Source organism: Monodelphis domestica, chromosome 1, assembly GCF_027887165.1.
Source record: "Monodelphis domestica isolate mMonDom1 chromosome 1, mMonDom1.pri, whole genome shotgun sequence".
Taxonomy (NCBI): domain Eukaryota; kingdom Metazoa; phylum Chordata; class Mammalia; order Didelphimorphia; family Didelphidae; genus Monodelphis; species Monodelphis domestica.
The window spans coordinates 703,966,907-703,979,705 of record NC_077227.1 but is presented as its reverse complement, the minus strand read 5'-3'; the positions used below and the strand labels follow the sequence as shown (position 1 = coordinate 703,979,705).

At 35.9% G+C, this 12,799-nt stretch overlaps 1 protein-coding gene across 16 annotated transcripts in view; it reads right to left on the bottom strand.

Annotated features, from left to right (window-relative positions):
- The window catches only part of BANP (BTG3 associated nuclear protein), a 261,969-nt gene that overhangs the window by 149,668 nt on the left and 99,502 nt on the right, over positions 1-12,799 (bottom strand). For all 16 annotated transcript variants that reach the window (XR_008914963.1, XM_056810662.1, XM_056810671.1 and 13 more), the window contains one exon: positions 3,514-3,753. Coding sequence is in view for 15 of the 16 variants with exons in the window: in XM_056810662.1 (XP_056666640.1) it covers positions 3,514-3,753 (240 nt within the window). In the remaining variant the exon portion in view is untranslated. The remainder of the gene's footprint in view (positions 1-3,513; positions 3,754-12,799) is intronic.

Genomic DNA, 12,799 nt, shown 5'->3' with positions numbered 1-12,799 from the left:
GGTCACAGTCTGGGGAAATGGGGTCTGCAAGGCAGCCCCCAGAAAATGAGGCTCCCACTGATTTCCCTCTGTGACTATTCTTTCTCCAACTTTCCTAACTAATGGACTTGTTATGATTATTATTCTCTCCCCAATACTGGAGAAATAATATGAGAGCAAATACTTATAGGATCAATACATATATATTCCACTTTAATCCCCCTAGGTTATTACATCAAAAGATTGCATTTACAGAATTAAAGACCAAAGATTATTGCCTATTACCCCACCCCCCTCCTTTCCCTCTTCACAGAGCTACATTCACTCCCATTACAAGCCAGGCAAGCCAAGAACATCAATCACCTTCAAGATACACTCCACTGAATTCTGTTTATGGAGAGAAACCAAGCAACACTGCCAGGTGCTTTAAAGTAACACAAGAAAAATAGAACTTGTAAATTGAGGAAAACCCCAAATCTGGTCTGTCATTAAATTGCCTTCTAACCTTGTACCTAGCTACGAAATGTTTTGTTACCCATCTCCTAAGTAATTGTGATTGATTGTGAAAGCTGACCAAAAGGAACAATGATTTTGATTCTCCTAGGTCAGGGAGAACTAACCTCTAGATCACCCTGTTTATGTCATTCATCTATAGCAACAAGGTTTCGTTGACTATCTCCTTAGGTTGCGTGTCTTGTTAGGTTCCATGGAAACATATATATAGAAAATTGATTGTGTGCCAAAGAAGTATGTACTTGAAACCCTATATAATAAACGAACCTCCATGCTATGGCAGAACACTGTGTGATGCCTATGCATGTGGGCGTGAGCACACAGTGTCTGTCATCTCCATTACTTGACCGGCTCTTCACATCTAGATAGAGTAACCTCGTACCCTCAGAGAGATCGCTGGACAGCTCTCAATATACTTTTTTTAATTTTTATAAGATTTATTAATAATACTAATTCTAAGTAAAGGGAAGTAATTGAGAGAGAAAAGAGTTTTTGCAGCCACATTAGCAGGAAAAAGAGACTGAAGGCAGGGTTACAGAAACTTTTAACAATCCAATTTAACACATATATGAGGAGGCAGAAGAAGGAAATCCTAGGGAATGTCTTCCTGGGCTACAAAATTCCAAGTACACATTCTGGATATTATCAGATGATTTCAGAATCTCAAAAATATCCTGAGGAATTGTCCCGAGGAAGGAATAGACCCAATGTCCATCTCTATAGATTTAGATGTACAGGCAAATTCATATTGTAATTCTTTAGTTGTAGAAACTGCTATTTCCATACTAGTTGTGTCCAGTGAAAACCTTTTTTTCTTCATAATAAAATTATTTTCTACTTCAGATTTTTCACTTATACTTTCAATTTCAGGATATTTTTCTGTATTCTCACTTGTACATTTTTAAATATTTTCTTCCTTATTTCTAACAACCAAGCTGCTTATCTTCTTGTTCGAGTATTCATCTAATGTCTCGTGATTCTTACTTACGTAATTCATCACAGATTTTATAGCTTTCAATTAATTTAAACTTCATAGTTGAGCTAATTTGTGGATTACTGGCTGTTTTTTTTTCCAAAAATTTAAGAAAACTAGAGTTCATATTTGTAGTGTTAACTAGATTTTTTTTTGTCTTCTTAACCAAATCTTTTGGAAGTATTAATGATAGGGGAAAATGTTATAGAACTAGAGGAAGAATCATCTAACTAGGTTTTCTCTTCAGCACAATATACACCTTTTGGGGGGGAGTGGAATTGATGTGATCACATTTCTTTTCATCACTTGCAAACTTTAGCTTTTTTTTTCTTCTGTTGCATCAAATGTGATAAATTCTCAAACACACTGTCATGTGTAGCAATCAAATCTAACAAAGGTTCAGGTTGGCAAATATAGCAATGCCACAGGTTGTTTTCATTCATTATTTTTGATATCTCCTTTCGCCCTAGGTTGTGCCAGATGCATTTTTTGCAAAAAGCATTATGGCAATAGTCACAACAAATTAAGTTTCCATCTTCTGCACACCATCTGCACTGTTCATCCATTCCTTCAGAATCACAGCTTATGTCATCACTCATATAATATTTGTAGCAGTTCTTACAAATAAGAACGTTCAGTGCAGGATGTCAATATATTGAATCCTTATGAAAATGGTTCATCTGTTTTCCACAAGCTGTGCAACTCACAATTCTACGTAGCTCTTTCACGTCAGGGAAGCTTTTTATAGAAACAATATTTTCTGAATTTTCATCTGATTGAAATTCACTGATTCATCCATAATCTATCCATCATCAGAGTTAGTGTGTTCCTTAATAACTGTAAGTTTCCTCAAAAGTTGAAGTAAAAAGTCTATTTTCCCTCTAACCTTGTACCTAGCTACAAAAATGTTTTGTTATCCATCTCTTAAGTAATTGTGATTGATTGTGAAAGCTGACCAAAAGGAACAATGATGCTCCTAGGTCAGAGAGATCACCAGTTTATGTCATTCATCTATAGCAACAACGTTTCCTTGCCTATCACCTTAGGTTACGCGTCTTGTTAAGTTCCATGGAAACATATATGTAGAAAATTGATTGTGTGCCAAAGAAGTATGTACTTGACACCCTATATAATAAACGAACCTTCATGCTATGGCAGAACACTGTGTGATGCCTATGCACGTGGGCCTGACCACACAATGTCTGTCATCTCCATTACTTGACTGGATTGTCACATCTAGACAGAGTAACCTCAGACCCTCAGAGAGACTGCTGCATGGTGACGACTCTCAATAGGCTGGGGAGGAAGGGTTGGAAGAAAACCAGTTTAAGGGACATAAGTGATAAGTTAAGATTCGTACATACTTAATTTGAAGCAGAAAACCAAACTATACATATTTAGATAACTTCTGGACATCAAATTATTAAAATACTTTTCAAAGGACAGAAAAATCTGCATTAATGGCTTTCTCTAAAGGCTAATTCATCATCTTAACCAACCATTTAAATGTATATTTAATTAGCTTACAATATTATTTATTTTAGTTAATCCCATAGCATTTCTTAAGCACTCATAAGATTTATGGCAATAAAAAAATTCTAATAATATATTTTCCTAGTAATTAACAGGTTGTTATTTGTTTTTCTGATGAAGGAAAGTTCTCATCAGTTCTTGTAAAAAGCTTTCAAGGAACATTGTTCCTGATGAGCAGCATTTCTAGAAATTTAATATTAAAAATAATAATAGACAGCCAGGTATAGAGATGTGGGGGAGTGCAAGGGTGTCCTAAATTCAAATCTGGCCTCAGATACTAACTAACTATGTAACCTGGGGCACATAACTTAACCTCAGTTGCCTAGTCCTTACTGTTCTTCTACCTTGGAACTGATACTTAGTATTTGATTCTAAGACAGAAGGTAGGAATTTTTTAAAGGGGGGAGGGGGAAGGAGAGAAATGCAAAGGCAGTAAGGAAGAAATGGATGCATATATGAAGCAAATCTACTAAACCCATATTGCTCCCAAAATACAAAGCATGAAACATACTTACAACGAATTCCATAGATGGTAAGGGGATCAAGCTGTTTTTTCCCATGTTTTCCCTGCCCAGAGAGGTTGGAGACAGCCTGAACTTCACGATGAAAAAGATAATCGAGTAGGGTTAGCGCCATCTTCTCTGCTGTTCGACAATTGGTGCTAATGTGCAGCATATCAGCAGGTATGATGGCACAGCGAACCCGCATCTCAGGGTTATTCTCATCACCAAGCCAAGTGCCATTAGGATAATCCTCTAAAGAAAATGCAGGGGGAAAAAATGTTTTAAAATGGCCAAAAGTTAAAGGAAAGATTACATACAAGCAAATATAATTAGAAGTGATTAAATAACTAATATAATTGTCTTTTTTTTTTCTCTTAAAGGTCTGGATCTCCTATCTTACCCAATGCTCGGACCACTCAAAGGTCTGTCTCACTCTGATTGGCATGGGAGTTTTGATTGGCTTTCTTTACAAATCAGGCTAGTGTACCCTTCCTATCTAAAAAATTCCTATTCTCAGGAACTCACCACATTAATTCTGAACTTGGTGTGGTCAACTCATCAGCTTATCCCAGAGTATACAGGAAGCAGAGAAGAAGATACATACATTATGGGTGCAAAAAGACAAGAAGAAGGAGGGAGAGGGGGAGAGGAAAAGAAAAAGAAAATGATCTTTGTTTCCAATGAATAATGTTTGGAAATGACCAAATAAAATAATGTTTAAAAAAATAAAATAAAATAAAATAAAATAAATAAAATAAAATAAAATAAAATAAAAAAGACAAGAATATTAGGATTGGAATATACTTTGGTTGAGGATCAAAATATATGAAAAGAAAGCAAGGAAACAGCACATTGGCATTTATAGGTTACTGATAGCTAGCTGTTTGCCTGGGCTGGGATGGTTAAACTTACTTACTCTAGTTAGTAGCATTTCTACCTAAGATATCAAAGTAGAAATAATTTAACTTTGCTAGGCATCCTGACAAAGAAAACACTTTTAGGGACCCCTATGCAAAATTATTATCTATTAAAGCTTCTGAAAATGTTCATGTCACTGCATATGAAGAATGGCTAGTACTGAACTCAATTTTATTCATTTATATTTTCAATGTTTAGATGATATTTAAATAATGCAAATATTATATAGAAGGCAATATTGTTTATCATATGCAGTAAGTCAACATAAAGTCAAACTATATGCAATGATGAAAAATACTTGTGAGTTTTGGCTTATATAATGTGAGCTATTTCCATAAACTCTATGTAAACTTATTCTGAACCTAACTTTTATGGATGAGAATCTGTATCCTATCTAGTTGCATGCCAACAATTCCTTCCATCCACCCCAACCTCTCAATATCCAAATTATTTACTACGATACAAGACAAAGAGATATTGAAGTTTCCAGATCAACAGTTGTGACTAAGAGTGGAAGGAATCCATCCATTACTGAGACCCTGAAATCTGAAGCTGTAAACCTCCACAGAAACCCACTGTTTTTACATCATAAAATAAAGTGTCTTCCTTCACCTGGCATTTAAGGCCTTCCACATTCTGACACCCACCTCACTTTGCAGTCCTATTTCATCCCATTCCTTTTCACGCATTGAATACTCTAACCCAGCTGTTCTCTGCCCTAGTTCTATCCTCTCCTCTCCTGCCTTTAAGCATTTGCACAGGCTTGACAATGGCCTGGAACATACTCCTTTTTCATCTGTGCTTGTGTAAGATCTCACTCTCCCTTGTCCAAGGCCTAACTAGAGTTTTACAATTGCTCAGAATGCATCAAAAACTAGTTTGTCTTTAACTAGAGACAAAACTCATTATAAAAGAACAACCAAAGGATGAGTAAAATTTAAAGAGAATGAGCATTTGTCAAGTAATGATTACGTGTTGAGTGCTGGAGAAACAGAGAAGCTAAGGTAAGTCCTGCCTTCCAGAAGCCCCCAATCTAACAAATGAGACAAAGTGCAATGTACAAAATGAACAGAATAGCAGAGGGAAGGCAAGAGAGTTAGGAGGGATGGGGAGGGCTTCCTATAGACAGTGGGATTTTAGCTGGAACTTGAAGGGGGCCAAGAAGAGAAGGGATAACATTGGCTTAAAGGTGGGGAGGGAGGAGGATAGACCAGTGAGAGGGAGGAAAAGAGGGGGTGCATGAGTTATGAGGGGCCATGATCATCAAAGAGAACTGAATGTCTGAATGGCTGAACAAGTTGTGTCAAATGGTTGTAATGGAATACTACTGAGCATAAAAAATAACAAACAGGACAATTTAAAAAGAAAAACTTGGGAAGACTTAAATGAACTGATATAAAGTGAGCAGAACCTGGAGAACATTATATACAGTGACAGCATTATCATACAATATGAATGGCTTAACTATTATCAGCAAAGTAAGAATCCAAGACAACTCCAAGGGACTCATGATGGAAAAAGACTACTCCCCACTACAGAAGGAAAGGATGGTAGAAGAATAGCCCTTTTCACTTTGTTTCCTTCATTAATTTTTTTCTTGTATATGCAATATGTGTCTTCTTTCCCAACATGAATATGGAAATAACATACTATATAATGGCATATGTATAACCTGTATCAGATTTCTTGCCATCTTGGGGAGAGAGGAGGATAGAGAGGGAGAAAATTTTAATCACAAATTGTTAGAAAAAAAATATTTAAAATTGTTTCTACATGTAATTGGGGCAAAGTACCATAAAATATTACAGGACAGAAAAAAAAAGATGAGGGAGGAAGGATTGCATTTGAGACACTAGAAACAGACAAAAGGGAAAGGATTGCCACATGTGGAGGGCAACAAGAAGGGGAATGTGTCAAACATTGAAAGGTGGTTGGTGCCAGGTTTTCAGGAGCTTTAATGCCAAATGGAGTAATATGTGTCTGATGCTAGTAATCCAGAGCCCCTAGGAGTCAGTGACTGTGAGAAATAGGTCCTGACAAGATGGTGGACTCCTCTCATAGGTCCATATAATGGAGTAAGAAGAAAAGAAAACTGAATTAAGTTTCATGTTCCTAGGTTAAGCTCCTTTTCCCCACAACCAAGCCAGCAGGACATGAGAGAAACACATGATAGGTTAGCTGCCTTTAAGAGGCTAACAGGTAAAGTTGCTTTACTTTAATGTGAATGATTGGGGTTGTAAACTTCAATCCAATCAGCTGGTTCATGTGACTGACTAGATTATAATTCTAGAAACCAGTCAATGGTGAATGAAGGGAGGGACTGATTCATGTTAATAAAAGGGAGACTGCATGCTCCCAATCCTGGTACTTGCTTGCTGGCTATAACACCTGTAAAACTGATTCGTGAGTATCCACTCTCAAGAGAACAAATAAAAGAGCCTTTGCCACATTAACACCGAGTTCAAGATTCTTTTGAGTAGGTGGTTGTTCCTCTCAGTGACCAGAGATGAATTTGTCAGACTCGTGCTTTAGGATGGATTATCCTGATATATAATAAGACCTTAATAAATGTTTGTTGAAATTGAATTGAGAAAAATTAGGGGAGCTCAACATAATTGCCTTAAAGTATCTGAAGAACTCTCATGCCTTGGAGGAACTTCTTTCACTCAGCTTAATTAGACAGGACAGAAGAAACCAATGGAGCTTACAGAGGTCTTCTAGAAAAAGCCTGAATTACCACCTAACTGGTTAGGTATGCTGGAAAAGGAATGCTTATCCACATATTTCTGCTCAATATAGGGGAAAAAAAAACAATTAAAAATTAGTCCTTTCAGAGGCAGCAAGGTGGATCAGTGAATTGTGAGCCAAGGCCTAAAGAAGGAAACTGTGAATTCAAATTGGGCATCAGATACTTCCTGGACAAATCACTTAACTCACATTTCCTCACCCTAAATGCTCCTCTGCCTTAAAACCAATATATAGTATTGATTCTAAGATGGAAGATAAGGGGTTTTTTTTATTCATTAAAAATTTGAAAATTAGTCCATTTCAAAGTAGTGGGGGTTATCCCTGGAAACCATGGATTCCATGTCAGTAGAGGTCTTCTAGAAAAGGCTAGATGGCCACTTAATGGTCAAGTGTGCTGAAAAGAGAATTCTTATCTATGTAAGACTGTACTAGATGAATGGCCTCTGAAATGCTCCCATCTCTGACCTCATTCAATTAGAGAAACTTGAGAATCTGATAGAGGAGTAAAATTCAAAAAAAAAAAAACAATGGACCTTCCCATGCTCTTATTAATGTGAATGTGTTTTCCACCAAAGCCTACTACTACCACCTACTTTGCCCATCCTTTATATTCCTTGTCCATATCCTCCTAAAGATTGCTTGGGAGAATTGCCTAACATGCTGAAGGCCTTCTTGCTTTTGCTTGACATAACTCTGATCATCACTTAACCACCCCACCCCTTAAAGTATCCTGAATTTTCTTGATGACATCTTTCAATTTCCTTCTTCTAGGAAGCTCTTGGTGAAAACCTACCCACAGCTATCATGTACCTCTTCAAATACTCTCTGGATAATCATACACAATTTATCTTTACAAGATTCTACATGAATGATTATAAGATAAGGAATAACTTAGACAAGTACAGAAGAAAATGCAACTAAAGCATTATGATACTATTAACAAGTTACTGATTCAAAAAGCATAAAAACTCTAAATGAAGGTTCACTAGGTATCTAGGGATTATGTTTAAAAAATATTTAAATTTAGCCTAAAGAAAAAATAGGAGTGAATTACAAAAAAGGAAAGATTTGTCAGTATGATAAGTGTTTTAATTGTCTTACTTTACAAAAAGGAATAGTTTTCCACATGACATATAAAATTAATTTTTTTCAGTCCCATTTTTCAAAATGAAAACTACCTGAAGATATATCGTATAGTTTTGGTTAATATCTAATTTTTCTTTCAAAAGATCAAAACATGGCAAGTTCTAAGATACCTTTCAGTTTGGGGAACTATAAGTTCTTTGTATCCACATAAAAGGATTTCTGGATGATTTCTTTCCCATATAAATAGTAGCCATTTAAGCTGCTTATAATCTGTGTGCCAAGCTCTCTACTAATTTTCCAGAGAGGTAGAAAGAAGAAAATAAAAGGAAAATTAGTTGCAACATTACTTTTTTCATTTTCACTGAAACATCATGCCAGTTAAAACCCCTACATCTTTCATCACCTAGAACAGTTTGCTTCCATTTCCAGATGTCTTTATTTGGGAGGAAGGATTTTATTTCAAAGCCAATATTCTAATAAAGAGCAATGCTGTGGTATGACAAATACAACCTGACTCTCTTTGAACTGAATTAAGGAATAGTTAAAATAGTTCACAGAAAACAACCATCGGAATAAAATGATATAATATACCAACTCTTTCTGGAAATCAGTTGGGAACTGGGCAAAATAAAGTCACTAAACTGTTCCTATTCATGGATTTTGCTACCTACCAAGAAGGTCAAAGACAGAAAGTCTTGATATAAACTAAAATATTTATAACAGCATTTTTTATAACGGCAAAACCCTGGAGACAAAGCAGGTGCCCATCAACAGAGAAATAGTTCATTAAGTTGTGAAATATAAATATAATGGACTATCACTACAGTCTAAGAATCAAAGAATATGTAGAATTCTAAGAAACAGGGAATTTAGTATAAATCTAAACAAAGAGTAAGTGGGACAAAGAAAATAATATAAACAATAACTTCTTGTTGTTCAGTCACATCAGACTCTTTATAATCCCTGGTCCAGAGCATGTCAATACTGTCTCCATGGAGTTTTCTTGGCAAAGATATTGTAGTGCTTTGCCATTTCTTTCCCAAATGGATTGAGGCAGAGATTAAGAGACTTGGCCAGGATCACACAGCTAGTAAGTGCCCACGTCCAAATTTGAACTCAGGTCTTCCTGACTCCTAGGCAAGTGCTCTATCCACTAACTTACGTATCTCCAATATATAATTGCAGTAACAAAAATGAAGAGGACATTATACAATGGTGAATAACCAAGAAGGGGGAGTTAAACTCATTATAATGACTAATCTGGGTCAAAGACAACTGCTGATAAAACATTCCTTTCTCTTCTTGGTAGAAAAGCAGAGGATAAAAAACGAGGAATAAAGTCTATGCTATCAGATATGTTCACTGGATTGGTAGGATTGAGACAGAGCTGAAAGTATTAAGGGGAAATGGTGTTTTTAAAAGAAGGTTTAACCTGATTAATAATAAAATGTTTTTAAAACTTCAACTACAGAAGTTATAGCTCATCTTACTTTGTTTTGTAGGATGTTAAAAATAACTATCAGAGGAACTGACCAATCTCAGAAATGAGAATAGTTTGAAAAGTTTTACAAAGTACGATTTTTTTAAACTCTTACCTTCCATCTTAAAATTAATGCTAAATATTGGTTCCAAGGCAGAAGAGTGGTACGGGCTAGGCAATAGAGGTTACAAAGCTAGGGAGTGTCTGAGGCCATATTTGAACCCAGGAACTTCTGCCTCCAGGCCTACCTCTCTACTCCCTCTGAGTCACCTAGCACCCCCTACAATGTGCAATTTTGATAAGTTCTGATTCAATAAATTATCAGAGTTCAATTAACTCCATGGAAAACAGCATCTGGTAAGGTAATTCTCTTAAGTCCAACATATACCTTCTTGCCCTCCATTCTTGCCAGACCCAACTCAGATATTTCTTCCATGAAACTCTGACATCACAATTTTGTCAGAGCACTTTATCTGAATGTTTCCTTTGCACACATCTTGTTCTCCTTGGGCCATAGTTACCATTAGGTCCTTACTGTCTTTTTTCTTCTCTGCCTGGCTGTTTAATCTATTTTTTTTATTACCAGAGCCTGACACACAGCCCTAGACATAAAAGCATTTAATAAGTTTTTGTTGAAATAAATTACTGCTAATTATACTTGATACAGAATAACTAAATTGAACCTACTACTGATTATATTTTTATTCAGTCTGAATTCATATTGATCCTTTAGTAAAAGAAAATGTTAAAGAACCACAAGTTTTTCACTCACTTTTATTGAACTATTTTGAAAAATAGTAGCATGTTCTGAATGCTAATTCACTCCTACTTGTACTCTATTAGCACTACTGGCAAGATTTCTCTCATGCCTACAATTATGAAGTCTTCCCTTAGAGCCTTAAGAACACCTATTATCCGTGATTCTGACGATCCCTGTTTCAGTTTTGTTCAGCTTAGGTAACTAAAAAGCTACAACTAAACAGGCACTTTCCAAGGACTACTGGTATGAACATAGCATCATATTAGAGTCTAGAAGGGACCTTAGACATCATCTTGTCAGATCATAAATTACTCTACATAGGAGTAGCTGGGTGAATCAGTGGATTGAGAGTCAGGTCTAGAAACAGCAGTTCCTGAGTTCAAATCTGGCCTCAGACACTTCCTAGCTGTATAACCCTGGGCAAATCACTTAATCCCAATTGCCTAGCATTTACTGCAATTCTGCCTTGCAATCGATACTTAACATCAATTCTAAAACAGAAAGTAAGGGTTTTAAAAAGAACAGACACTATGTACAACATTATTATCTCTATTAAAAAAGAAATAAAGAATGATGCAAAAAATAAACATCAGCAACTTTTATAGTGTGTCTATATGGAACAACTTTTAATAATATTTGATTTATCTTCTTGACTCACATAAACCTTTATACATAAAGCACTATTCATCACAAAAAAATAAAACAAACATCTTTGTTCTCAGGCAGGATCAACAGTTCGTAGAGATCATCTGGTCTGACCTCCTCATTCTAAAAATAAGGAAAATGAAATCCAGAGTGGTCATGATTTAACTGCAGATAATATGAGGCACAGCTGAGATTCAAGCCCAGGTCTGCTGACTCTAACATCTTTAAAAGCACTGTATAACAGTGCTTTCTGCAAAGCTACTTTCCCTCAAGACAAAATGAATCATACAATATAACCCTCACATCTTTCATCTTGCTTGATAGTTACTTTCTCAAGCTACAAGCCTAAACATCTAAAGGCTATTTAAAATTGTTTTCACATCTGTCATTCAAACACTCCAAAATCTGTTCACCTACAAAATCAGTTTCTTAGTTTCAGGCACTCACATGATAGATGTATCATGAGCTGTGTTGTCATCCCTCAAATCCAGCATAGAAGGGAAAGAAGCAAAAGCCATTGCCTGCAGATGTCCTGTGAAAGTCCCAGGGAGATGGGAAAAAATGCTCAAAATATGACCAATCATTAATTCAATTCAACACTCCATAAACCTCTACTTGAGCAAGATTCTATACTAGATTACTGAAAGTCCAAAGAGAAAAACAAAGTACTAGTTCTCATAGAGCCTCCAATCTATTCCTTAGATTAAGAAAATATAAATTAGCTTCAAGAATGAGCAAACTGAAGATCAGGAAAAAATCTCACATAAGAGGCAGAAGATAAGCTGCATTTTTTAGTCATTAATAAAAAAAGGCAGTTAGGTGGCTCAGTAGACTAAGAGTCTGGTCCAGAGACAGGAGGTCCCGGCCTCAGATAATTCCTAACTATGAGACCCTGGACAAGTCACTTAACCCTAATTGCTTAGCTCTAACTGGTCTCCTTTCTTGGAATCAATACATAGTATTGATTCTAAAATGGAAGGCATGGATTTTTTTCAATCATTACTAAAAAGAGAGGAAGGTGTACTAGAAACTAAAATGTACTTACTAGATGACATAAAGTCACCTTTAAGACATATACATTTAGGGACTGCTAGGTGGCTTGGTGGATAGAGTGTGAAGCCTGAAGTTGGGAGGAGCTGGATTCCAATCTAGCCTCAGACACTAGCTATGTGACCCTGAGTAAATCATTTAATCCCAGTTACCTAACCCATATTGCTTTTCTGCCTTAGAACTTACACTTAGTATCAATTCTAACACAGAAGTTATGGGTTTAAAAAACAAAACAAAATAACATATAGTTTCCATCCAAAGCCAATAATTAACTTTAAGCAATTACTGATTCCTAATATTTACCCCACTAGAATGCCTGAAATAACATTTCATGATTGTGATGACTATATTAGGTTCTGATTTCTTACTAGTTTCTATGAATCATCTTTTCTAGTATGGAAAATGAGCTGTAACACCTGCCCACATAAATATTTGAGAAATTAGCCTGTTCCACCATTCAGAATATATTTATTTATTTTTAATAAAATAAATTGGGGCAAGCCTGGCAGTCAGAACAATGGAAAGTGCTCTAATAGCTGCATTACAAAATTACAAATTTGTATGTTATTAGAAATAAACTGGCACTGACTTGAGTAATTTAATCTCTGGAA